We start from the raw sequence: 26665 nt of genomic DNA, 5'->3' as shown, positions 1-26665 counted from the left end.
GGCATCACAGAAACTATTTCAGCTGAGAAGGGAAGGAGAGACTTCCCTGTGGTGTGTGGCCAGTGCTTCCTGCGCTGCTCTGACCCCCGAGCCCCCAGCGTTACATTCACCTGCTGGTTTGAAATGTCTTTCACTCCACAAGGTCAAGGAAAGCTTCCAAAATATGGAGGGGAGCCATTGTAAACTCCCCAAATGAGAAGGATTAGTATCTAATATGACTTTTTAAACTATTTTCAGATTGGCTACACATCTCTACCCATCTTTCAGCTTTGCAAAGGTAACAGTACATGAGTGTTTGCCCGGCTTTGGAAAGCTTGCAAAAACCAAGACTGAAACGTAAAACCAAGCTAAGGACTATATGAGCATGCTATGTCAATAAAGACCATCATTTTGTGTAGCTGAGCAGCTTATCAAATTACTCCAGCGAGAGTCTCCTTACAAATGCTTTTGTATTTTATCTGTTGACTCACCCATCTCAACACTTACAGTAACATTTCAGTACTCTTTTATAAAGCTTGTGATTGAAACAAGGCTGTTCTTGGGCTGGTTAATCAACAGATGCAATTAATACAACGACGTTTGTCTTGACACCCTGTCTCTCTGTGGCGGCTTTGTAAGCAGCATTGCTACGCAAGGAGATCTCTGTGGTTGAGGACTTGCTGTACGGGCAGATCACTCAACATTTGTATTCAGTGTGAAGTCAACACTGAAAGAGTTTCAGACCTCTCCTTAGCTGGCAAACAGTCTCCCTGGTGCTACAAGTGATGTTAACAAAAGGGTAAATCATAATCTGTAGCACTTCTAATTTATTTTACACTTTTATGAAATGCTGGGATTTTGTTCTGTTACAGAGCACCAGAAGTGTAAAAGGAAAGCTCAGATGGATTTTCTTCTTGCGCGAGTCTAAGAAGCTGGTGAAGGAAATATAGTTTGGACTCGGATATTTATTCTTTCAGTAGAACAATGTCAGTCCCAGACCAGTGCTTTTCAGATGTGTTTTACCCTGGGAACTTGTATAAAATGTCTTCCCTTTCAGCTATTTCATTTTTAGCTGTATAGAGGGTGTAACCATTGTTTAAGGGAGTGTCGGTGGCATGTAGCCAGTTGATATCTAAACCCTATCATGAATTGTTTTAGAGTATGATTTTTCTGTACTGAGTTATATAGATGCCTTTTTTTTTTTTCAAGGCAGGAAGTACATGCTGACTCCAGCAGTTGCCAGAGCAGCTGTTCATTATGAGTAAGCCGTATGAAAAATCTTGTGAAAACCTTGATATCAGTAGGAAGCAACGCGAGCTTAAATGATCAGCACCAAAGCACGGTTAAGCTGTATCAAGAGCTGCTTTCATATTTTCACTTGCTTGGAATTTTATATTGGAAAACGTTTCTGGTTCTTACGGTATCAAAGTCTGTAGGATAGTTTACAGAGAGGTAGTTAACTTCAGGCTAGTTAATATTTGTAAAGGCTTGTCTGCACGCTCCCCAGACTCTTGCCCCAGGGTACACATTTATTTGATTTATCCCATGTTGAGTTGATGTAGCAGTTTCTACTGATGTAGCAGTACCTCTGTAAGTAGGCATCTCGACTGGCTCTATGGCTTTTAGCATTTCCTAGCATTGTGGCACCAGAGTTGCTTAGACTGGGTTTCTACCAAGGCCTGTATTAGACAGGGCACACGCTTGAAATGCAGTCATCTCCTAATCAGGAACTTGGGGCTTTTTTGATGTAGTCTGTCTCTGGTTTTAGTCACAGAGTTGAGACTGATACATAGATTTCCATAGCTTTCCACCAAAAAGTTTATTTTTAATTAATGGGCATTTCAGTTAATTTCTGTAGTTGACATTTTCTGGAAAAAGAAATTATTTTAGTCCAAACCCCTCTGATCCATGCCAGCTGTGAGCAGCAGAGGAAGCGCTGGGCTCCGATGGGCTCTTCCTGGGTATGCGTGGCTGTAGCAGAACTGCTGACCTTTGGCTACCAAAAAAAAAAAAAAAAGAGTAACCAAGAAGTACTGTGCTCCAAACATGAACCTGTCTGGAAGTTGAGTATGCAGAGATAAGTCACTAAAGGGGAAAACCCTTTCACCTATAGCTGATGTATTGTACAGGTGAACCCAAAGGAGCAGTTCCCTAGCTCAGCTTCTGAGATACTTCCAACCCAATTTCATTACTTACTTCGTTCTGCATTTGAGCTCTGCATTTGAATTGCTTTTCATTTTGTATTGTTCCTCGTTGTCTTTGATACCAGGATATGATTTCTTCTTTGTCACCTCTCACTGCCCTTTGTTTCTCTTAGTTTACAATTTTTTGACACATAACATTCGTGTTGCTTATAGTGCATCCTGTCTGAGAGCCTGTGTCACAAGGTTTTGATTCAGCAGGGTTGTCCTGGAGATGTATGGGGATGTGCCAGCAAATAGTGGTATATATGGTGCAGCAAAGGGGCACACATATGCATCTTGACCAAGCAGTAGAGCTTTTCTTCCCATTCTCAGGCTATGGCTCATGAGGGTGGTAGCAACGGAAAATGTGTGATGTTCTGGCTTATTTTGAGAACAAGATTCAATTTCCCTTGATTCAATAATTTCATGAATCAAAAAGGAAAATGTGCAATGCTTAGTGTTTATCTAGAGCTTTACATTTTTAGAGCATTGTACAAGCATTTATTCTGTACTTTTGACTTCATGATGGGTGGTGATGGAAAGTGCTGACTGTAGTGAGATGGAGAACTGTGAGCGCAACTTCTGCCCTTGTTTAATTTACTGGTATGATTTAACTTGTTACTTTGGTCAGATGATGTCTGCTTCTCCATAAGCTTCTGTGGGCTTTTCAGTTTATTGCTAGAGTTGTATACCCTGTAAGTGGGTTGTTAGTTCATGTTTTAAAGGCATTTGAGATCTCATTGGGTAGTGAGAGTAGAAGACAGTGCTGTGTAGTGGTGGCATCTCTCCTTTTGTGGGAAGAATCAGGTAATACTGTGTGCACAGAGCATGCCACCTAGAGGAACGGAGCGGGCCGGCAAGCCTGTTTGATTTACTGGCAAAGTTTAGGTGGCTGTGTGAGTGGCTGTGCTGAGACCTCCTCCAAGCAGTGGCCTTGGTGGCCCTGCCTCTAGTACATTCACCAAGTCAAGCGTGAGAAGGCCTATGCACAGCTAGCTTTCCATCAGCTCTTCTCAACAAACACTTCTCAACTTTTTACGTGAGACTACTGTTCACGATTTAGCCTCCTGGGTATGTTGATCCTAATCTTTCACGGATACTCAAGAATCTGAAATTAAGTTGCATATCTCACCTCATATTCTCTGGGAATTAGGGTGAGGAATCTAGTACAAGGTGTGATTTGATGGGCTAACGCTCTCCAAGCTCTGTGCTTTTTTTGGCTTGTATGTTGCAATTTCTTTTGTGGGAGACTAATAAATTTCCCAGAAGATTATCCTAATTTCCAGAGTCTCAAAGTCTGAGTTGTAATTAAGCACTTAATTTGATGAGGGTTTTTAAATGTGTTGCTAGTCTACTGGCAGCTTGGGGAAATGCTTCCATCTTCAGCCCAGCTTCCCTTGTGTAGGTTCAAGCTCAGAAAGCAAGTATATATTTAGAGCCCGCAGAACTGCAGCCTGCCAGACATGCCTGAGAAAATTGCTCCAAATCTATGCTTTCTGGGTAGGTTTAAGCCAAATTTGTAAGAAGCCTGCCTTTTTCAAAGAAGTTGAAGTCAGGATGATGGCAATTTTTCATTAACAAATGGGCAGTGGGAAATTTTAATAATATATTTTATTGCTTACAATTGCATTGAGTTCCGCCATTGCCACAAATGACAGTAATCAGTACATCCAACAGGGAAGCAATCATTTTATTTCTTGATCATCCAGAGAGTCAGGGAGTTGTGCTGTCAGATAAGTATATGGCTTGACCAGAGGGTGTCAACTCGTTAGGACAGAAATTTCTTTGTCATCCATATTAGTAGTCTAATATGTGGCCCAATAAGGTCATAACCAGTGACTTGAGCTCATAGAATTTAACACACAAATAGTAATGACTGAAGAGAGGTTTTTTATTTCATTTTATTTGAGGTTACGGCTTCTAGTTGTCTCTGATGAAATTTGTATCTTCTGCTATAGTTTCTCTCTGCCGTTTAAGTAAAACATCTTTTCTCCTCCCTCTTTCCTGTGCTTCAACTTTTATGCTGCTTAAAACCTCAGGAACAGTCTTGAAGATTTTATTCAGCTGTGCCTTTGAAGTGACCCCCATGTATTTCCATCAAGACATTAGGATGACCTTCCCATTTCCTTCTATTCTCAGTTTAATTTTTCTGGTTATGGGAATACTAAAAAAAAAAAAAAAAAAAGGTAAAATACAATAAAAATTGAATTGCAATTAGTCATATGTTAAAACAACCAGACTAAAGCCAGCAGGAAGAGCATCCTCTCAGTGTCAGTGTACAAGGCCGTGTGTTAGTATGCTGTTTCGGCTGGATATTTTGCCTGTATGGAGCACTCATGCATTTAACAGACCGGTTCTGTGGCTGCCCCCATGTCTCTCTCCTTAACACATGCCCCTTTTTTGCTGATAACTTGCTGGCCTCCAGGCTACTGACAGCTGTTGTGTCCACTTGCTGCTAATTAAGAAAGCAGCATGAGCGATGGGAATGTGGATTGCAGAGACTGAGTCCTCCTCTCAGAGCAAAGAGTTTCAGCCTGATTAAAAAGGGTCTGACTGACGTCTGATCGGCCTCTTTTTTCCTTCACGTCTGTTGAGCCTCTCTGTAGACGGCCTGTTTGCTATCGAAACTTGCATGTTAGGCACTCTCTGGGTCTCCGTGTTTTTTAGATCCTGTAACAATAAGCAATGTCAGAACAGATTTATCATTGAAATAATGGGCACGTGTGAAATTTAAGCCACTATAAAGCCACATATTTAACATGCAAAGTGTTGTCTACATCTGTGCTTTTACTTGGAAATTCAAATGTAGGTCGTATTTTTTAAATAGAATGACACATACTTTGTTGAAAATGTAGAACTAGCTGTAAGAATCAAGATCATCATGAATTAACCAAGTGGATGGACTGGTGATTTGAAAGATTTTCCTTCTTTGTTTAAGCATTTTTCTTGTTTGGTTTGTTTCCTTGTTTGGTCTCCTTGTTTTGTTTTTCCTTGGTTTGCATCAGGTCCCAGTGGGTGACCTTTTGTATGATATGGTTACCCATATGTGATTTTTATGATCCCGGAAGAGAATGAGCTTAAACTCTGGAATTCCCTTTCTGGTCTGTGCTTCTGTGGAGGTAAAATGATAGACTGAGGTTAAGATAATAAAGATTGTTGTGTTAATACACAACCAGAAGATGTGATTTCAAGAAAGAGTGATGGTAATGTGGTAGAAGCAGCATACTGCTGCAACACTGATGCTCTCTGGAGCTGTTTACCCCCAGGAATATTATGACTCCCTGTATTTCAGATTAGACCTCCAAAATTCAGTCTGAAGTCTTATCTGCAATAAGTGGGCTCTGTATAGCCCCTAGCATGCTTTGAAAGCCGTGTTGTTTGCTCGCATATCTGGAATATAATTTCTCTTCTTCCTGTTGTGATTTTTCTCATGCTTGGCTGTTACCTTTTGCCTTGGAGATGATTGTTTCTGATACAGTAATTCAGCACAATCAGAGCTTCTCTTTAAAAGCATTTTATATATCTATATAGGAGTAAAATGTTTATTTAAATTTAAAAAAAAAATCACTGCCAAACTTGGATCCTTAGGCATGTGAAAATCCTTTAACAAGCCATGTCTACCACAGTATAACTGAACAGTAGGAACATGTCTAGGGAGAGGAGGACATACTTTTGACTGTCTTAACTGATGTTTACCTTGTACGCCCATAATTTTGCTGCGTGATCACTTTCTGAAAGAAGCCTTGGAGCATTTGATTTAAGCTTTTCAAATAAATAAGTGGTTTATTTGTTTGAAATTGAGCAAGAGCTACTCTATCAGTCAGTGCTATCATATATTCAGCTAAACACTTGCAAGACTAAAATGGCAGGAAATGCAAAATGTAGTGTGCTTGTAACTAACTGAACTAGGCAGACTCTTTGGGATATCGGTGGTTGAGGCTGTGAAAGTGCTATCATGTCCTTGGGCAGCTTTTTCTTTTCATGTAAAGAGAGCAGATGCTGACATGGTGTAAATAGAAGAGAAATCCTATCACTAGATTGGCCCTGAGTCCCCAAGTTGTAATCTGTAATTAAAGTGATTTATGGATATTATAGATGAAAATGGTGTTTCTATTTTTCCTCCAGGCAAAATAGTATTTCTAAATAGATCATCTCATTATTGGACTCTGGTTTGGCTATCAGTTTTATAAAATAAGCCTGGTAGAATTAATGTTAGAAAATTAATGGGATGATTTCTCTACTAGTAAGAATTCATGGAGACTCCAAATCCCCATCTTATCTTGCTGTGGGAGGTAATTAAGAATATGAGGGAGTGGTTTCTTGGTTTGAAATGTTGAAAGCAACTGTAAGCATTCGTCCTGTTACATCTGGAGAGCTTGTTAGCTGGTGAGATTGGTTATACTGGGTCATTTGCTGTGAATATTGGTCATTTCTTTCACAGTAACCTGATATTTGCTTGGACAGCTTTGCCAAACTGTTTACTCTCTGCTGCCTGTTGACTGGCAGTGCATTTCACGCCGATTATAGGAATATTATGTGGCTTCAGGATCATGGTTAGTCCATTTTGTCCTTTCATGCCACTCACAGTGACATCGAGAATTGAGCTGCCGTCATCCAGGTAGGTCCTCTGCCAATATTGACATATTTTTGTGCCTGTTCTGCATTAACTTTTCATGTGACTGATGGCAAGCATCGCTCGCTCTGAATCCCCACCTCTTATTCATTTGTGCCATGAATTTCTGGCTGTGTAAAATGAAAAACCATCGCACAGTCATTTCAGAGGCACAGAGATGGCAGTTTTGACATTAAAGGGGTAAAAGAAACATTCTGCAAATTCCTATGTAAAAATTAGATGCCTGTTTGGTGCTACGTTAGGCTTTGTTTAGACTATTGTCTAAATTTAAGCCTAGAGCTTTGCTGCTAGGTCTACAGTTGACTTGCCTTCCATTGGGTTCATGAATGACAAAGTATTTCTGTGGAGCTGGCACTTCTTTGTTGGATTGTTTTGCAAATGCAGACCTGATTCCTAACAGGAGAGCACAAAACAGGAATTTCTGCTTTACAGTAGAAAATTTTGGGTTTATGTTGTTGGAGGAACAGGTTTAGTTCCTCTGCTTTCCTGATTCTTTACAGTACCACAGGAGTGTCCTTTAAGGAAATAAAAATTACACAATAAAACCACTCCTACCAACTGGGAAAAAGGAAATACAAGCAAACAAATTTGAGAAGAGGCCTCTGGATTATAGGGAGAGTGACTACAAGAAAAATCTTCTCCAAGGAGGTTTGTCATCTACGTCTGCTCAACAAAGCTGGACTTTACCTGAGAAATAAGTTCCCATATATGAGAATTATCCCTAAATATTTCCCTTTAATGCCAATTTGGCTTCTAATTAGCTAAATCCATTTTACAAGTGGACAGTCTTACTCCATAGTAAAACCATGCAGGGAGTTAATTTGGCATACTGTGCATGAGTTTCCAACCTTCACCTTGATTTGAATTAACTTTCCTGGATGGAAAACCCTCTTATTTATAAAGTCTGAGCTATAAGATTCTTGTGGCTTTGAATGTTGGTACATTTTATCATGATAAATTACTGGTGTATTACAGTTTCAAGCAATGTCCCTGAAAGTATAGATTCATCTAGCTGCCAGAAAACCAGCTCAGCTCTTCACCTGCTCTGTTCTTTGCCAACAAATGGCAAATTAACTTGACTGTGCTTGAAGTATCGAGGTATTTTCTATTTATATTTCTTAATTCTCTTCTATAAGTGATTTGAATCCCTGTTGAAAATGTCTTCTGTGAGGGGCATCTTTCAAAGTTTCTGTATGAATGAGTTCAGTTTCATAATTTAACATTGTGACTGCTATATATAGTGTTGGGTTTTTTTATCAAATGGCAGCACCAATCAAGCTGTTATGAGTGTTTCGTACCTATGACTTGTGTGCAGTATCAGGATGGTCGTGGAAATGCTTAATGTTTAAAGTCATATAGACTGTAGGAGGAGTCTCCTGTGGAGGAACTCGGGGCTCGATACATTTTAATGAATCGAGTTTTCCCAAGTCAAACGCTTTTTCCAAGGTTTGTTTGAGACATCTTCGTTTTGCACTCTTTGCAATAGATACATAGCTGGTTTTCAGGTTAATGAAGAATGATGGCACATTTAGTGTATTCAAACTTTCCTGGCTGCAGAGTTGCCAAAAATGAAGGAAGAGCGATATCTTCCATCTGTCATTCTTCTACAGAAATCAGCAGTTTAGAAGTAGATGTAGCTGAGAGTTTATTTGCTGAGTTTCAGAGTGGAGTTCATGAGTTCACAAAGAACTGCAAAATGTGTGTTTGTTTGGGGAGGGAGGCAAATTGAGTTTGTTGTGTAAATTTGTAAATAGGGTAGAAAGGAGAGGGATGTTTCCCCAAAACATATGCTAAAATAAATTAAGTCCACCCTCATATTGGAAATCTTGTGAAGTCATGCAGGGTGAGCATTCCTTGTGGGTAGCAGATGTTTGCTGAGGTCCTGCAGTCAGTGGCTGCAGTGTTCAACTTCTCTCGACCCCCTCCAGAACACAGGGCTATTTCTGCCCAGCAGCACCCCATCTCCTCTTCTTCCTCCTTTTTTTTTCCCTCCCACACACTACCCCCATGAGTTTACAGATAAGAGTAGAGAAAATAGAAAGGTCCGTGGGGCTACCAGCCTGCCCCCCTTTTTTTTTTGCTACTGTAGTCTCAGACACATACTTTCCTAGGCATAAGTATTTTTTATCTCATGTGTTGTTAGATACGAGTTACAAAACCATGGGTTTTAACTAGGTTGCCACAAAGCTTAGCACTAAATGCTTCTTATACTGCAAAACAATATTAATAAACGTGGATCGTATGTACAAACTAAGTTCTGTGTTTGCAGCGTTATAGGTGGTGGTTTATTAGTTGAAAGATGGTTTACAGCATTTCTTGTTGCTTTACTGTAGTGTAATTTTTTTGAGTCATTGGCTGGACCCAGTTGAAGACTCTCAAAATCAGACAGGGATGAAGCTTGTGCAGGGGGGGTGTGCATTACCAGTTGATCACATTAAGCACAGAAGGTCTGTGAGGTATTTACCCGTGTAATAACAACACCAAAGGTATTTTTATGTATGTGTCTTTATGTCTTTCTGAACCCAGCTGCTATGACATACTAAATGCACTGCAGAAATCAGTAGGTTATTGAATGTTTTTCACAGTGAAAGAGCATAAAGTTAATCACACTGAAGCTTTGACAAAGCACCAGGCTTAGCCTGACTGAGGCGGCAGTGCTCCCTGGACGTGATGGAGCATAGCCTGACCCGACCCGCAGCCCTCCCGGGGCTGCCAGACCCCGCGCCGCACGTCTTGGGGCCTCATGGAGCTGAAGTTTCTCGTTACAGACTAGTTGCTGTTTTCCAAACAGCCCTCCTAAGCTCCCAAAGTATTGCTCAGTGTACGACAAGCTGAAATTGGTATTGATTCACCTTTCAGGGCTGCACGGCAGGATCACCACACAATCGTGTACTGTGTTGCAGAGACTTAAATAGCTGTGGCAGCTGTGGTTTTGCTGCTTTGTCAAAAACAAATTAAATATAAATACTGTACAAAATTATTTCTTATTTATAGAATCCTAAGGTCTCTCTGCCACAGAATCTGGGCACGGGGTTTTAAAACATGCTTTTTCACACGGAGTGGATCGTGGTCTTTGAATGCATTCATGTGGCACGCTGTGCCTCCCTGGCAGGTATGGCTCTTGGGCAAGATCTCACTTTTGAAACATGATGCCATGCTCGGCATGGGATGGATATGATAAGGGAATGGGCTGTTAGTAAAACCTCATTCAAGTAGCTGTTAATTCACCAAGATTCATTCAGTGATTAGAGAATTGTTTCAGCAGGATTGTAAAGAGATACTGAGATAAGGTTCAACTTTGGTTTTGGTAAAATACAGCCTTGGCTTAGCTCCCTTTAGCTATCACCCCATTAAAATTTTTTCTTCTTGAAAGGCAGGCCAACTTCCTGTATCAGTAAACTGGAAGCTCATTAAAAAATAGAAACTAATTATTACTAGGGCCTACTTCTGGTGATTTCCATAAAAGATAACAGTAACTGTTTAAATATAGATAGGGTGATACAAGAAATAATGTTGCATGCCAGCAAAGAAACAAGCTCCAAAGAAATGAGGCTCAGCTATCCCCTTGAGTTGGTTTCCAAACTTGTCACTGCATTTGGCTGCGTAATATTCCCAAATACCTGGGGAATAGCTGGTTTTTCTTCAGCATTAAATGAACAGGTAAAATTTTAGTGACTATTTCCATGCTACTGAAGCCTCAAGTCTTCAGTAGGCTCAGTTGTGTTAGCATGGATTCCTTCAGATTCCACCGTGTTTCTGGTGACACTTGTACAGATCTGCTAGGGTTTGCTTCTGTAGAAGTTTATTGTTCTATATCTTTTTTTAAGACTTTTTTGTTTGAAGTTGGGATTTTCTGAGAAGATGGGTGTTTGTAGCAGTATGCCTTCTCCTTGAAACCTGTCAACTGCAGGAGTGATGTAACCAGGCTGTTTTAATTCAGGTATGAGGAGGCAAGGTAAAATAGAGAGTTGTCACAAATAATTGTTTACTGCTAAAGTAACTTTTAATGTTTATGTGCAGTTGAGTAAAAGATAGACATCTCACTTCGACTCTGTAACCTACCTCATGTTTCCTGCCATGATGGTATAGGGATGTGCTAATCCTAAACTAACAAAGACGAGGGCTAGTGTTTCCTCTCCCTCCTGGGCTGTTCAGTTCAATTAACATCTTGGTTTCCCCTTGCTGGAGGCACTGATGTTTCAAATTGTGCTTATAGACTAAAATTTCCTACTGCCTGTAGGCAAGCAATAAAACTGGTGGTTTGGTTGCAGATCCTACCAGGTATAAAATAGGGTATGGAATTGAGGATATGGCCTGCAGCTTCATGTAAGCAGCACAACAATAATGTAAAAGCAGCTTCTGACCTGATTACATCAGAAATTTCACACCTGCGGTGCCACTGTATCGCTTTGCACACGTGCTTGTCTGTGTATGTGCAGATAGAGAGCTGGCCCTTTGGGGCAACAGTGTAGTAGTACTTCAAAGTTTAGTGATTTGCATAGACCTCCTGTGATGCCTTGGTTTATTGAGTAAGCAAGATTAAGTAAGAAAGAAGTTTACACTGGTACTGGGATGCCCCTTTAGGAGGTAGTGCTGGTCTGGTTCCTGAAATTCATTTTTCTTTCTCTTGCAGAGATGGGAGCCCCCAGCATGGTGCGCTGGAGTTGTGCAGACATGTTTAATCTTACCAAACCGAGTAGTATCTGCTTTTCAGCATCTGAGCCCCGAGGATACAGTGCTAGTCAGAACAGTGAGAAATGAGGCTTCCTTGCAGAGAAGTTAGCTCATCTCTTAACATGCATGGAAAAGAGCTTACATCACACTCTCACCTGGACTGTTGCCCTTAATCTATGGCACTTGCTAAAGAAGGAAATAAAATCAAGCATGTTTAAGCAAATGCTTTCCATGTTTTGATGTTGTTTCTTGTGCTAAGCTCAGAGGACTGTGGGCGGTGGCTTTTGGGCAGGGTATAAGGTTCCTCCCAAGCCTACTAGAAAAGAGGGGTTAGCTTTGCAGTTCAGTCTGAATGTGCAAAGAGTCTGTAATCAGAGGTCAAAAATAAAGATGACTATAATTAGTAATGTCCAAAGCAACTGGAAATTGTGTCAGGCAGATCCGAGCCAGTTTCTCTTTTTTTCCATCGTCTCATGAATGAGAGCTGAGGTTACTCTCCAAGGATGAAAGAGGGCTGAGTTTTTCCCCGTTCAAAACTGGTGCTGTGGGGCAGATACAAAGTCAAGACTCTCATTTACAACCTTGTTTTTTCAGCTATTGAACCTGTGGGCAGGTTGTGAGCAATTAGGCTTTTCCCTAAAGCATCTAAAATAATGCGTTTCTGCTTGCCATCCTGCAGAGTGGCGGTGACGACATTCTGTCACCTTGGAGATGGATAAACAGCTTCAGCAACATCGGGTTATAATCTTTCAGGTCTGAGTTTCAAAGCTGACATCCGTACAACTGAAACCCAAGCCTAGCAAAGGTTTTTCAATGTGGAAAGAGTCTAAATGAGAGGAGGGGAGGAAGAGTTTAAGCAGAGCTCAGTGACAAGGCCTTTTGCTTGGCCATGGCAGCAGCGTGAATGAAATGAATTAGCTTTGGCTCACATGCTCCCCACAGCCTGGAGTGACTCAGGTAGTGTGCATGCATACTTGTGCCTGCAGGGCTTTATTTTTAGATGTCTGAATCACTGTCATGACTATATCCTCATAAAGCCATTAGACGAGTGGGGATGCCCACGGACCCCATATTAAGTCATGTTTGGTGAACAGAGAAATTCAAGAGATTCCCTTGCAACCGTTGCAATTTCTGTGCTCAGAGCTGTTTGCTGAAGTAATGCAGAGGCTATGCCTGGATTTTCTTTTTCCATTTAAAATTAAATGTTTAGTTAACAACCTTGGTGGTTTTTATGTGTAGAGCAGGGTGAGCATGGACCACAGCAGTCATGTTGATGTTGGAGGCTACTTGACTCTGTTGTTTTAGTGTTGCTGGCACAGGGGGAGTTACGAGTCATGTTACCAGCGTTGTAATCCCATTAGTTCTCTCGGGCTTGCAGAGCTGTGCAAAATCAGTACTTAAATGGGAAATTACCAGAGACTTAGCAGATGCCGCACAAAGGTTTGCTAGTGATTTGGTAAATGGCAACATTTCTGCTTGTGAGTTGATATGGGACCAATCTGCTGGAGCAGCTTTCTTTCAAATAAAACAGAGCCAAAGTCCTGTCTGCTGCTTATCAATAAATTGCAGTATCTTTTTCAAAAAGAAGTCTCAAAGCCAGCTTTGGTGTGCTGGAAGAAACTGAATGTGGGCAACAAAGTTCTACTCCTTTAAATCCCTCCTTGTTCAATAAATTGTACCTTTTTCCTATTTTTTTTTTCCCTGTAAATTGGTTGGGTGACATGGCTGCACTTTTCAGCAGCTAAAGGATTCCTGGTTTATGTGTCTTCTTGCAAGCAGATTTGTCTCTTCTTGAACTACTTCAGGCTAAAAGAGGACTAGGAGGGAACCTCATCAGCTGCTCTGAACTTGCTGCTTGGTCTGGTAGATGTTCTCTTCCTTGCACCCTGAAGATTTGCTTCCAAATATAAAACTGGAAGGAAGAAGAGCTGTAGTACTAATGCACCATAAAATTAATGTTGTTGACTGACCCAATCCTTTTTGCTGCAGTCAGGAGACGTGGCTGAATTGATAAGTTGCCCTCTGTGCCTCCCAATTCCCTCGCAAACACTGTGCGCTCTTTCCAATGAGGTTGCTGCAGCTGGAGATGCCTCATTCATGGTTGCTTAGAAAGAAAAAAAAAATAAAAATAAAAATGTGCTCTCTGACAAATAAAAATGTTTTGCTTCCTCTGGAGGCCCCAGAGGGCAGCATAAAAAATAATGAAGCCTGTGAGTCAGTGAGCATTGCCTGGCCAGCTGAGAGGGAACTGAGCCTCCCTTTTCCATAGAAGTTAGTGTGCTGTCATTGCAGATCATTAATGCTCGCTGGTTTATGCTCATTCACTGTAATGTTGCCAAAAAAGAAAAAGGGCAGTTGGTCTTTCCGCTCCCAAATGCTGGCTGCTTCGAAGGTGACGTGATGTTAAAGGAAAAGTTTCTTTAGCGCTCAAGAGCAATTGTTTGATTCTCAAGCTGCCCTTCCTCCACCGTTTTCCTCTAAAACCTGGCTGCTGTCCTAGCAATTGGATTCCCTGGAGAGGGACTTGGAGCAGCTTACAAACAGCTCCACCTAAGGTACAAAGGTTAGGGTGGGCAAACTTCCTGATTGACACTGGACCCTCCCTTTTTTTTTTTTTCCTTTCTGAATCTCTTACCAGGTCTTTTTTTGTCTCTCAATAAATTCTCTTTGCTTCAGTCTCTGGGAGTAATGGCAAAGTTGAGAAAAGGAAATTCATGGAGAGGGAAGTGGTAGTTCTGAGGCTTCTGTAGTGGTGCAAGAGTGATATGCTCAGACATTTATAAGGGATGTTTTAATTCTGTTTTGTCACGTTCTGTCTTTTCTGTATTCAGGATCCCAGTTCATCCTTTTGAGAACATACAGCACCGCACAAGTGCTGCATATCAGCGGTTTTAGACTTCTAAACATCCCTAGGACTTCTGGAGAAGGAGGGCGTGAAATGTAGCAGAAGGCTGTTTGCTGCATAATGCCAGAGCGGAGTTACACGTTGCAGGTGTGAAAGGGCTGAGAACGTATCTGGGGTTCTCCTCATCTATTTCTTCAACCCTCCTTGAAAGCCTCGGGCTTCCTCTCCATCCTCATAGCCACACACTGGCAGGCTTGAACGTTTTGTCACAAGAAAGACAGAGATGCCCTCCACCAAAAAATTACTAAGAATTATTTTTAAAAGTCCCCCTGCGGTAGCTTTTTGTTGCCCACAGCCCACTGGTGAGCTTCACATCGCTCCTCCTGCATCGGCTCTGCCAGCTCTTCTGTGGAGGAACTTGGCTGTTGGGAGAGGCTGTTTGAGTTTCAGGTTAGAGCAGCATTTCTGCAAAGCTCAAAGGCTTTCATTTTCTGTCAATCACTATTATATTAATGTTTGCATTCTAGGAGAGCCCAAAAGCTTTAGTCAGGGCAAAGGCCTTGCAGATCTGTGTACTTACAAGCACGTAGTAGATACAGCCGTTGCCTTACAGCGAAGGGAGAGGGTGGAAGGAGGATGGTTGGGAATTGTAGTAATATTCATAGAAAATCTTGAAAGATCTGTGCTTTGCAGCATGTTTCATGACTATCATGGGAAGCTCTCATGTGCCCATCTGTCCATCCTGAATCGCCTGTTCTCCTGTGTTCCTGCCAGCAGAATTGGATCTAGAGGAGCCAGAGCCATAGCCCCAGCCCTGTAGCCTCTCACTGGGTAGCTCATCGCAGCACCAGATGTCCTCAGCAGAAAAGTCGTTTTGAGCTACAGCGCGTTAGGTTTTCCTTTTGCTTCAGAACTCTTACAGTCCCTGTCAGCTAGGGTTTAGCTGAAGCTTTGCAACTTGCCTTTTGTCTTCCACAAATGATGGAGCTGAGCCCAAGGGAACAAATGCCATTTTAATGGGCATCGTTGTATAACTCATTACATAAGTCATCTCAGCCTTCAAAGGACTCATGGCGTAAATGGCAGGAGCGGTTGATTAAAAATGTGCACAATAGCTTCATTATGACATGGGGAGAGATGTCCGCGGTTATTTTTAATCTGATAGCTTTTAAATATGTGCATCCAGCAGAGACCCAAATGGCCTTTAAAAAGAGAAACTATTTGTGGGATAAGAGGTTTAGACTCCACTTCATTCTTTCTAACGAGCCGCAAGAGTCAGTTCGAGCTGGAAAATGAACTATAACCCTTTTTTAAGGCTTTGACTCCTCTAAAGCTGCAGGCTTTCAGTGTGTGAACATATACAGAGTGAGAGAAGATGGAGGGTTTAGGTTTTCAGGTGAAGGAAAGAGAAGGAACTGTATTTTGAAGTTGGGGGTTTTTATATTAAAAAAAAGAAGTCTATTTTCAATTTGTTTGGTATGATCCAAGCACTAGACAAGTTGAACAGTTATAATTGCACGCCCCTGCTGATGGAGCCTGCCTGCCATTGAGCTGTGCTGCAGTGACAAAACCATGACCAGGAGGTGCAGAAGCAGCGGCTGGTTATTTTCCATCTCTGGAGCCTCCCTTGTGTGGGTTAGGTGCGGACAGTGAGTGAGGAGGACCCGACAGCTGGAAAGTCTGCCATGACTGAGCTCTGTAAACGGCTGAACTTTCACTTTGACTTTAAAGTAAATAATTTGCTGCTGGGTTAGGTTGGTGGAATTCACCAGCACGTGCATCTTTCAACTTGAACCCAAGTAGAAAGTGACCGTTTGCAGTGGTGGACGTTGGGCTTTGACTTGCCGGCTTTCTCCTAAGCAGCCTAGTTTCTTCGCCCACAAGCACATAAGCTGATTTATCTGCCTTCCCTTCTGCCTCTTAATCCGCTGTTGTTTAAAATCTGCAGTTCTTTGCTCACCAGATTTAGCTTTCCGTTGGCACACTGGCAGGCAGCACTGCTTTGCTGGAGCTGGCGGAGCTGCCGGGGGATGAGGCGGCTCCCAGCCGGCCATGGCCTCCCCAGCCCGGGGGGCTCAAGGGGCTCAATGGGTGCCAAAAAACCCCCTCTGGCAGTGGGACTGCTTGGAGCAGGCGCGTAACGTGAGCTTTCTCATGTTGTGTGTGTGGTCGAACCCCAGACGCGTGCCGGCCGGGGAGACGAGCCTGAGAGCTGAGCGAGGCCGTGACTCAACAGCTGGAGCACGTTCAAGCACAACGGAGCGGGAGCCTCATTAATAGGGGGATGGAATTAGCAATGAAATGAGTGATGTATTAAAACGTCCAGTCAGAAATCAAGAAACTCAAATCCATAGTAAAGTAATTTTGAAGGGATTTTTTTTCCCCCAGTTGTGTACAGCAGCAGAGCATCCAGACAGATGAGATAAAAGGGGATGGAAAGTCAGCAGTTCCTTTGAGACAGAAACACTTTGATACAGCAGTATTTTTTTTTCCCCACTTCCAGTTGAAATCACTCCATTGAGTTTATTACCCTGTCTTTTCCCATTCATCTTCTAAATGTTTGGACACTGCATAGAAGTAAGTACAGGGTACTCTTCTGCGCAGCAGAATGGAGAAGGAGAGGTTCAGAAGGCTGGTGCTGAGACTGCAGTTAAACACTGTTGGTTATTCATCAGTAAGAGGCGAGGGTAATACGATAGAACAATTTCCAACGGGCAGACTACCAAGCTCAGGTACAACCTCAATGCTGCATTAAGGGGTTTGGTTACTGTCGGCAGGCAGGAAGGCGCAGAGAGACGGGAGAAGCTGCTTGAACACTGCCATGGCTCTATTTTCTGATTCTCTCTGTATGTTATCAAATTATTTGATCTGTAAGGGCATGCTGTGCTATGCTGTTTGAACTTTTAAACTCGACAGACATAGGACATGTTAGATATTTGAATTAGTATAGAGTGTGAAGAAGTTGACTTTCTCGAAGCAGACCAGTGCTATGGTAACCAGCCAAGGAAGTCTTGCTCAGCTGTGCTTTTTGCAGGAGAGGTTCAGTCATTGTCTGTAAAAGCTTAGGTAACTTACACCTTTGAGCTAGAATACCTTCCTATTTAAGTGTAACTTCTCTTTTATACCACTTCATCCAGATTCATTAAAATGCAAATTCTGTTTATAACCTGTGAATGATGTATCTGCTTGAAAACCATAAAGCCCATCGTGCTGAATAATGTCTGTTGGCATTCCCTGAATATATTCACAGTAGCTCCACCGCTTGATTTGTGAATACGGGGAGAGGGACGAGGGCCTGCAGTATGATGGAGATGCTCTACTGGAGTCACTGACTCACCCTCTGCTCTGCTTAGACAAGTTGCTTCACCTTTGTGCCTGCTTCCCATCTGTAGAGTAAGGTTAAGACCCAACTGTTTAAGGATGAGAAAGATATGTTTGTAATGTGCTTGAAACAAGAAAAGTGCTATTTTAAGTGCTAAGTGTAATTGAGCATAAGAGGATATTGGTTTGTGACTCATTTGTTTAACTGCAAATGCATCAGAAACTTATGAGCAGATGAGATATGGAAAATGCTTGTTGTAGATGGAAAGACATGGTAGTGAAGAGCTGCTTTAATTTGTGATCTTCAAACCAGGGCTGTTCAAACAATGACGTTTATTATTTTTGCAAATGTCAGCTGGTTTACTTCATTAGTACTATTTTAAGTAGTCCCTATTCGGCACCAGCCACTTGCTCCTGTCCTTGCTCTGCAGGTCTGTGTCCCCTTGGAGCATGGCGCGCACATGATTTGGTGTTTGATGGGACAGAAGGGTAAAGAGAGCGAAGGGCAATGGTTGGGGGGTGGTGGCGAAGGGAATCCGCAGTCAGCAGAAGAAACTTTCTCTGTTGACAAGATGTCATCTTTTAGAGGTTCCTGACCATGCACACACATTGGTTCAGCTGTTCATGTGCTTGCCCCATAAAGGTGGGTAGAGATGTCTGGTGGGAAGGAGAAAAGGAAACTGCAGTCTTCTGAAATCTTTCTCCCTTAAGAATTTCTTGTCCCTACAAGGCAAAATTATCACCATGACCAACCAAGGGATTTGTAGGTATTGAATATTTTCTTACTCAGACTCGCAGTTTGGATCTCACTGCGTGGAGGAGCCAGATGCGATTTGTTGCTGCTACCATTATTTCCCTGTAGATTAATTATTGTAATTGTTTGCCAGTTCTAGAAAAAAATAAATTCAGAGCCATGACTTCTCTTGGCAGGCATGCGTACGCACGCGTGTATAGAAATTCTCATATGGTGTACGAAATAAATACGAATTATTTTGGGGGGAGGAGCATGCAAGAGCATTATCACAGCAGCCAAGAACTGCTTTCAGTGGTGACCTTCAGCACCCCGTGGAGCCAGAGAGGTTTTACAGGGTTGGAGATCCCCTTGTCGATGTAAAGCGATGGCGTAAATTGTTGCTAAGTTAGGGTGCCAGCTGCTGTAAGTGATCCTTCAGAGGCCCACCGATATGTCCGGCTTTACTGCACTGACCAAGGTTTTTAGTGCCTCCCTCCTCAGTGCATTAGAAAGGACTTTATGATACCAAGAAAACTTTGAAAAACATTTACTCCTGTAAATGGAGAACAGATCTGCAGCCAGACTAGATTATAATCAGTGCTGATGCAGCTTCCATTAATAGGATGCCTGCAAAATTTTGATCTAGAGGATGTAACTAGTTAAGAGTTTTGGCTCTGGTGAAGGTGTTAATAGCAGGGTCTTAACACACTACCAGAAAACTAAGTTTAAAGGGAGACAGCCCTTATGGGGAGGCAAGCACAGGTTCTTTCCCTTGAGTTGTGGTTAGGTAATTTCTGAGTATGAGGGGCGGTGTTTGTGCTGCAGTGTGGCATTTAGCTTCTGGGTGTTGGATTTGACTCAGCAGCCTTTTCTGTTTGCAGTCTGCATGCTAAGAAGGCTGTGCAGTGCTGCATGCATGGGACTGTGTCATTTTGACGCATTATAGCCAGTGCAGTCAGTTCTCAAATAATCGAAAAGAAAAATGAAACCTACGGCAAAACTGCTTACTTTTCTTGATAATGTAGTTAAAGACAAGTTCAGTATCTTCTGCTGAATTATCTGGGTCACTAGAGAGCAATTTAGACCTTCACTTATTAAAGTGCCCTTTGCTCAAAAATACATTCTAAGTTGCTTTCTACAAGGCAGCTTACTTTTATTTAGCTTCTTGTCTAAACAGGTAAAAATATATTTCAACAGTAAGTCTGCATATGGCATGATTGCAAACCCTTGAGACTTCTGCTTTCGATATTCAAAAAACCACCAAAATGCGATTTTTAAAAGGGTTGAGCAGTTCTGTAATTAAACTTCTTCAAGGATGCCCTGGTATTGAAGTGGTTCCTCTCTAGTTCGTCTGGTACACATGAAGTGAAGCCCACTGTGAACGACAAGGGCTGGCATTTTTGTTCAGATTATCCATGCAGCCACATTCAATGCTACGAAGTGAGTAGAGATCAGCAACCTGGGAAAGGCATCACATTGGACTGTGTTTTCCTTACCTGAAGCAGGCACCAGTCCTGGGTACCAGGCAGAACCCTGCCTGCACACCCGTGGTGGCTGCTGACCCCCAGCCAAGTCACGGGCAGGAGCTCTGCTCTGCCAGAGGTCTGTGAACAAGTCACTTCATCCCCTTGACTCAGTTGCTCCTCTGCAAAAGAGGGATGATGATTACCTCCTTTGTAAAGTACTTTGGGATGGGCTGGAGATAAGTGCTTTTAAGAGAGGTGGTTTTCCTTTTCTCTCTCCAAGGCACAGAGCAGTAGCAATCCCACTGTTCCTGCCTTTGCACTGCAGTGTTGCTACCTCCGAGGGGAAGCAGGAAATGATGGTGATACTGTGATTGGAAACATAATACAGAGCCACAATTACTATTTTTTTATCCTGTTCCACTCAATAAATTTACATGATTGCAATGTTTTTCATAGGCTGGTCTTCCAGATAATACTGTAATACAACTTCCCTGGTTTCGACAAATTTACCCTAATCCAGTAACGCATTTCTGTGTCTTTCTAGATTCTGAGCGTTCCCATCTCTCCTCGTTCACTATGAAGTTGAAGGGCAAGTTTCATTCACCAAAAATAAAGAGAACCCCTTCAAAGAAAGGAAAGCAAGCTGACCTGACAGTGAAAACACCAGAGAAGTCAGTGAATAAAGTAAGCAGACAAAGGGCATGTTCTGTTAGTTTTGCTGTTTTCTTGCTTGTTTGGTACTCAGTTTATCGAAATCTGCAGCTCCGCTTTTAGTGCGTGACTTTGTCCTCTGCAGAATTCTGCAGATTTTTCAGGGATTCACAGGGTTACTTTATGGTTAGTTATAAACTGCACTGTGTAGTATAAAATAAGAGCAAGCAAGGCATCTACTTTCCTTTGGAGAATCTGATGAGACCTCCTTCCATAAGTGTTTCAATATCTCATTATGGAATGTAGTGTATGGCCTGATGCCTCCTCCCTGCATGCACACCCTATGGTTATACTTACCACTTCCAAATAACCGCCTGGTTTTGGGGTGTGATCCTTTTAAAACCCCCAAAACCCAGGCGAGCAAATCCTTGAATCGGGTCCAAAGATGTGCTCAATCTCTGACGACATCAACAGGGAGAGTCAAACAGATGCGTTCCAGCAGCTGCTGATTGTAGCACACCGTTCCTCAGACCCGATGTACTTCAAGTCCCCTAAGGGCTGAGGTCACCACTCTTTCCCAGCACAAACACATCACAGTGTTATCTCCTCTGCTGTTGTGACCTGATTATGTAGACTGGAGACTGGCTCTGTAACAGTACTGTTGCAGTCAGTTTTCAAGTATAAATCTAAGCCAAAATTAAGAACAGTTGAGGTTATTTATGATAATTCAAAATCTTTCCTAGTTGTTGTTGAAAGTCTCATCCAACTTGCAGTGCCAGACATGCAAACTTTTTTAGACTATCTCTGCTGAGGGTTGTTGTATTGTTATTGAGAGCAGTAAGCAAGATACAGTTATCTTGTGCTGTGTGATGTGCTTAACACCCAGAGCAGTCGCTGCGGGGCCTCCTAGACCTATTTTGCACCATCAGGTGGAAGATGATGAGGCCTTTATTTCGCAGACTGTAGTTGGGTTTGGGTTTTTTTCCCCCAGGAGGCTATGGATATACTTTCTAGGGAGCCAAGCACCTCGTATTGCTGACTGCTACTGAAAAATAAAGAGAAAAAAAAAGTCTGGGAGTACTTCTTGAAGGCTTTTAATTCCAACGATGTTTCAGGATGGTATATTGAGATAATTTAGAGGCCTTTCTTTAAATTGATATGTGACCTCATATTAGAAAATGAAGACCCCTTTCCAAAAGGCTGTTCTATAGCAAATATATGTTAGCATGTTCATAATAGGTGAAGTTCGTGCCTTTCTTTCTTTCTTCTGAAAACAATGCAAGAGGATTTACTGATAAGGCTGAACATGTAAAACCTTTATTATGTACATATTGGGATTTTTTTTAATTGGAAAACAAAATGCAATAATTTTTATTACTGAACATGATTATTTAAGCTGTATACATTTTTATACTGTGAAATATTGTTGATTTCTGGCTTATTCCTTATCTATTTTAATAGCTACTCTTCAACTAATCAGTTAGTTGGATGTCGTCAGCTCATTAGCTTTGTGTGGAGGGAGTGGGGAAGAGTACATGCCTGGATTATCATCAGGTTCTCTCACTGGAATATATACATCAGTTGACAAACAGGAGATTTTTCTGTCAGAAGACACACTTGATAAACCAAATATCATCCTTTCCTCCCTCTTAAGTACTTAAGATGCTATTTTTATACTCTTGAAGTAGATAATCACTGTAAAGCAGAAATAGCAATACCTAAAATTAATGTAAAATCAGTACGCGTAGCCTGAAGGTTACGCTCAACCCCTGCAGACATCTTCTCCTCTTCCCCTTTATACCTACATGTGAGAAGTGTAGGGGGAGGTTTTTTTCCAGAGCCTCCTTTGTCCCCTGGACACTGTCTTCGATTCTTACCGTAGGGCATATTGTGGGAACAGTAGTGCCTTTCAACACTATATGCAAAGTTATAATAGGTTTTTCACTGCCAAAATGCAGGAAAAAAAGGACTGTTCCAGGTTTTGTAAGCAGGTGTATTCTGCACAGTTCGCTGTAACCCTTTCTGGGTCAGCTGTCTCTCATACATGATGCATTTCTAACGATTATTTAAGGGAAAACTTCAAAAATCATGCAAAAATATCTGTGTGTGTCAGGCAGGCAGGGTAGTGGAGAGGAGATGCCATTTTGCCTGAATGTTAAATTTATCTTATTTAATGCCCAAAAGGGCAATGGGTGAATGCTTTAGCAGCTCTCACAGTTACCGCTCTGCTCTCTCCCTGCGATAAGGTAACCGCTGGGGCAAATTCACCTCTATGGAGAAATGAAGTGAGAGATTAGTTTGGGTCCTCTCTGCCAACCCAGAGAGGTACCACTGCATGTTTACTTTGGCTTTAGGGACACACTGAAACGTTTGGTGGAAAAACTTAATACCTTTAGTCTTGTGAGATGCAGACACTGGAATATATTAATATCCGTCCATCCCACCAGGTTATTACTCTTTTCTCTAGATTTATTGCTGCTGTTCTCAGGCCTCAGTGAGTAAAGCACTGAACACAAGAAACTTCAGCCTCGTAGCAGCAACTGAGCTCTGTAGCAGAACCTGCAATGCTATGTAGGATGTATAGGCTTTTCTTGTGTGTGTTTGTGTGCACATGTATACACACATACATATGATACCTTTGGACCTTAGAAGGGGATTCGTAAAAACTGCTTGTATGGACTGTCACCCAAAGAGCTAGCAGGGAAGTTGAAGGAAAAAAAAAAAATTAAAAGAAGGGCTGTGTCCCAGATAGTGTCCAGTGGCTGGATTTGCATGCCTTGACGTGCTCAACAGAAGGATTTGTGTTTCCACTTGTCGTTCTCAGCCTGAACTCTGAGTCAAGCCCATCCCTCCTATGCGCCAGGAGAGTGTTTAAGCTATTAAGTCGCAAGCCTTTCTGCAGGAAACAGTTGTTGAATGAAATACATAAACAGCCATCAGAGCAGGAACTGCAATCCACATTTTTTCACTTCTGTTCAAGAGCTCTGACCACTGGGCCATAGTCATACTCTCTTGGGGAATATACAGGCTCTCTCATATGAAATGTGTGGTCATTTCATATGATATGCAAAACCTTCACAGGAGGGACTGAGTCTCTCCATATCCTGGAATAAACTGTGCAGTGGTGAGGACAAATGCTTGAAAAATGGGAAATGTCATTTTTGACATCAGCGAGTTGCCATGATGCTCCTCAGCAAGGGAGTTCGAGGTGCTGTGGGCTATAGAGCAGAACTTGAGGGGCCTGGCAAGTAATATTGTCAAAAAGTGGAAGCAGCAGCAGAGTTTGGAAGATGAGATGAAAATGACAGGGTAGTTTGCAGATCTTGGATGGGACTTCTAAAGTTGGAGCTAGATGGGACTTGGAACTCTAATCCTTTTATGCAACTGGCCCCAAATTACTAACCAGTGCTGCCTATAAATTGTTCTTCCTAAAATCTTTTGGGCTGCTGGCCCAATTTTGCAGAAAAGCAGCAGTTTAACAGCTGACAAGAGTATGGGGAGCACACAATGCCCATAGGTCATTAATTCTTGAAGCTGAATTTACTGAGGAGATAATGGATGAAACCTGGCTCTGCTAAGCTCTCTGCTCCTTTTCTAGCAGTGTTTAGTAGTTAATTTAAATCTCACTTAGGAACTACTTGTGGTATTAAAAGTCCTCCAGGCATATTCTGGTAAACTCCTTAAAAATATCCCTGTCCAGAATGCCATTAAGATATCGTGTATCACTTCTGAATTTCCTCTTCTAGTGTTGGTGGTGGCATGGAAGTTGGTGACCACAACTCAGCTTTATTCCAATGAATTGCTCCCTTCTGCAACATTCATTCACTGATGCCAAAATTTAGCTTCCACAGTCTGTCCCCATGGAAGGCGTGTGAGTTCCCTTGTTCCAGCAGCATCACAAAATGACTTAGGTTGGAGGCTGATCAGAATGGTTTTTATTTGGGAACAGAGAGACAAAACTATAGTCCGCTTTCATAGAAGTAGGCATATTACAGTCAGCAGAATTACTCAAAATAATAAGGGTGAACACAACATATGTCACTGAAACTATCAGGGATGGATACAAAAACGGAGGCCTCTTGTTTGGATTGTTCTGGAATGTGGAAGTTTTTCTGATTGTGATTTGTTTTTCTCTTTCCCTTTGGCTGATCCACTGCATTTTCTGATTGAAAAACCTTTTCATAGGGAGATGTGCTTAAGGTAAAAGGATTTTGATTGCATCAGAGGGGCAACTCTATTTAAAACCAGCAGTTGTTGCTTCCTTTCTTGCATTATCATTACTATCTGCATTTGGTATATTTTTTTTTCCACCCTCCCAGTTTGGCGTGTGGGTTTCAAAGCAGTGCCCTTCACATCATCAGTAGCGTCAATCTTGGCCTAAAACTGATCAAGATTAGACTTCAGCTTGGAATGCACGTAATTCAGAAAGTTAAAGTGTGGGTGCAATTTTGTACTGACTTCTTTTGAAAGAGTATTAAGTCAGTTTAAAAGAAATTGTGGTAGAAGGGGTTTTCTCCACTCCTCGTGGAATGTACCTCATTCAGTATCGCCGTACTTCAGGTAAGTTAAAGTAACCTTGCCCTTAAAAATCCTGAGGTTTTAACATCTCTCTCCTTTTTTCCTCCTCTTTAGAATGTCTCATGGCTAGAGGAAAAGGAGAAGGAGGTCGTCAGTGCATTACGCTACTTTAAGACTATTGTGGACAAAATGGTAATTGATAAGAAAGTATTAGAGATGCTGCCAGGCTCAGCAAGTAAAGTGCTGGAAGCCATCCTGCCCTTGGTGCAAACTGATCCACGCATCCAGCAAAGGTGAGTTTCCTTCTTGGGTTTTGGGACTCCCAACAGACCAACAGGCTCCCAGCTTCTTCCCTTGTGTCTGAAGAACCACATCCTGCAGGAGACAGGAAATGCTGCAGTTGCTAATGAAGTGGCTGCTATTTTTACTAATTATGTGGTAGTTTTCAAACATAATTTAAAAGCAGATTCCCTGCTGCGAAGAAGCCTGTGCTGTGGAAAGATAAAGCAAATCTGAATGGTTTCAGAGAGAAGGAAGGGCTGATTCTTAGCATAACCTTGGAAATTCATCATTTACTAGCGGGAGATTCTCCTCAGATGCTATACTGTTTCTGCAGGCCATGACAGTATCCTAAAAGCTAACAAATCCAACAGCTTTTACCTGAAAAAGAGTTTATCTTCAGAGTAATTCCTCTTTGTGTTCAGTTTATCCACCATGATTCTAGAGAAGTCTGAGACTGCACTCTTAATTGCTTTTTTTGATTTTACTGGATCAGATACAGAACAGAAGTAAGCAGATGTACTTCAGTAGATTAACCAGTCCAAGTTCATTCCTGTGCACTCTTGACAGATTATTTGTTTTACATTTTAACAGATTAGGTGTATTATGTTTTAACCAGTTAGTTTGTTGGAAGCCAGAAGAGAAGTAGAAATTTGCCACAGAAAGCTCAGCATGGATTATAAGAATTTGTGGAGTTGCCAAGCCATAGAGATACAGCTGCTGTTCATCCCATAGATGCTGGAGCCATTGATTTACACAAACCAAGTAAACATCATTGAGTAATACAGAAAGAGCAAAATTAGCACACACAGAGAAAAGCACAAAACAAGGCAGAGAAATGCAGGTGGTTTTTGGTTCCTGAAATCCTGCCAAGTTTTGTGCTGTTCCTAGTTGTTTTCCCAATAAGTATCTCCAAAGTTTTTGTTTCAAGATGCTTCTGGTGCAAGAAAGGTTTGTAAGTGAGGTCCAGACAGCAGTAGGGTGCCAAATATTTTGCAAACAGAGATGCTTCGCTATGTTTGGCCCTAATGTATAGGCCAGGGTTGTATCTGACGGCACGAAAGGAAGGAGGCAATGGGTGAGTATTAGAGCTCTGGCTGGGCAGGAGAGATTCGATTTAGGTTAGATTTATAGAAGTACAAAGAACAATAGCTGTTAGAATGGGAACATTCATCAGGCTTCTGGATACAGACACAAAAGTTTCTTTGGTTGCTATCAGGTTTCCCACAGCCATTAAATTCCTGACAAGTACCTACTTTCACTTAATAAAAGAAAGAACAAACTTTCCCCTTACACTAGGAGAGCGTGCAAAATGTCAGCAAATATTTTTAGGATAGAACATGTTGTCTTTATAGTCACTTGTTTTGATTTACGTATCCACTG

The 26665-nt window shown here is 41.9% G+C and overlaps 1 protein-coding gene across 12 annotated transcripts in view; it reads left to right on the top strand.

The window, feature by feature from the left end:
• Positions 1-26665, top strand: part of RAPGEF1 (Rap guanine nucleotide exchange factor 1) — an 89891-nt gene that overhangs the window by 14223 nt on the left and 49003 nt on the right. For 11 of the 12 annotated variants that reach the window (XM_075772689.1, XM_075772688.1, XM_075772681.1 and 8 more), the window contains 2 exons: positions 20379-20518; positions 25118-25296. In XM_075772689.1, coding sequence (XP_075628804.1) covers positions 20379-20518; positions 25118-25296 — 319 coding nt within the window. Of the gene's footprint in view, positions 1-14300; positions 14462-20378; positions 20519-25117; positions 25297-26665 lie in introns of all 12 variants that reach the window. The other variant, XM_075772686.1, reaches the window with a different exon arrangement.

Source organism: Balearica regulorum, chromosome 20, assembly GCF_011004875.1.
Source record: "Balearica regulorum gibbericeps isolate bBalReg1 chromosome 20, bBalReg1.pri, whole genome shotgun sequence".
Taxonomy (NCBI): domain Eukaryota; kingdom Metazoa; phylum Chordata; class Aves; order Gruiformes; family Gruidae; genus Balearica; species Balearica regulorum.
The sequence above is the reverse complement of the archived record's forward strand: the minus strand, read 5'-3'. Positions and strand labels throughout refer to the sequence as shown.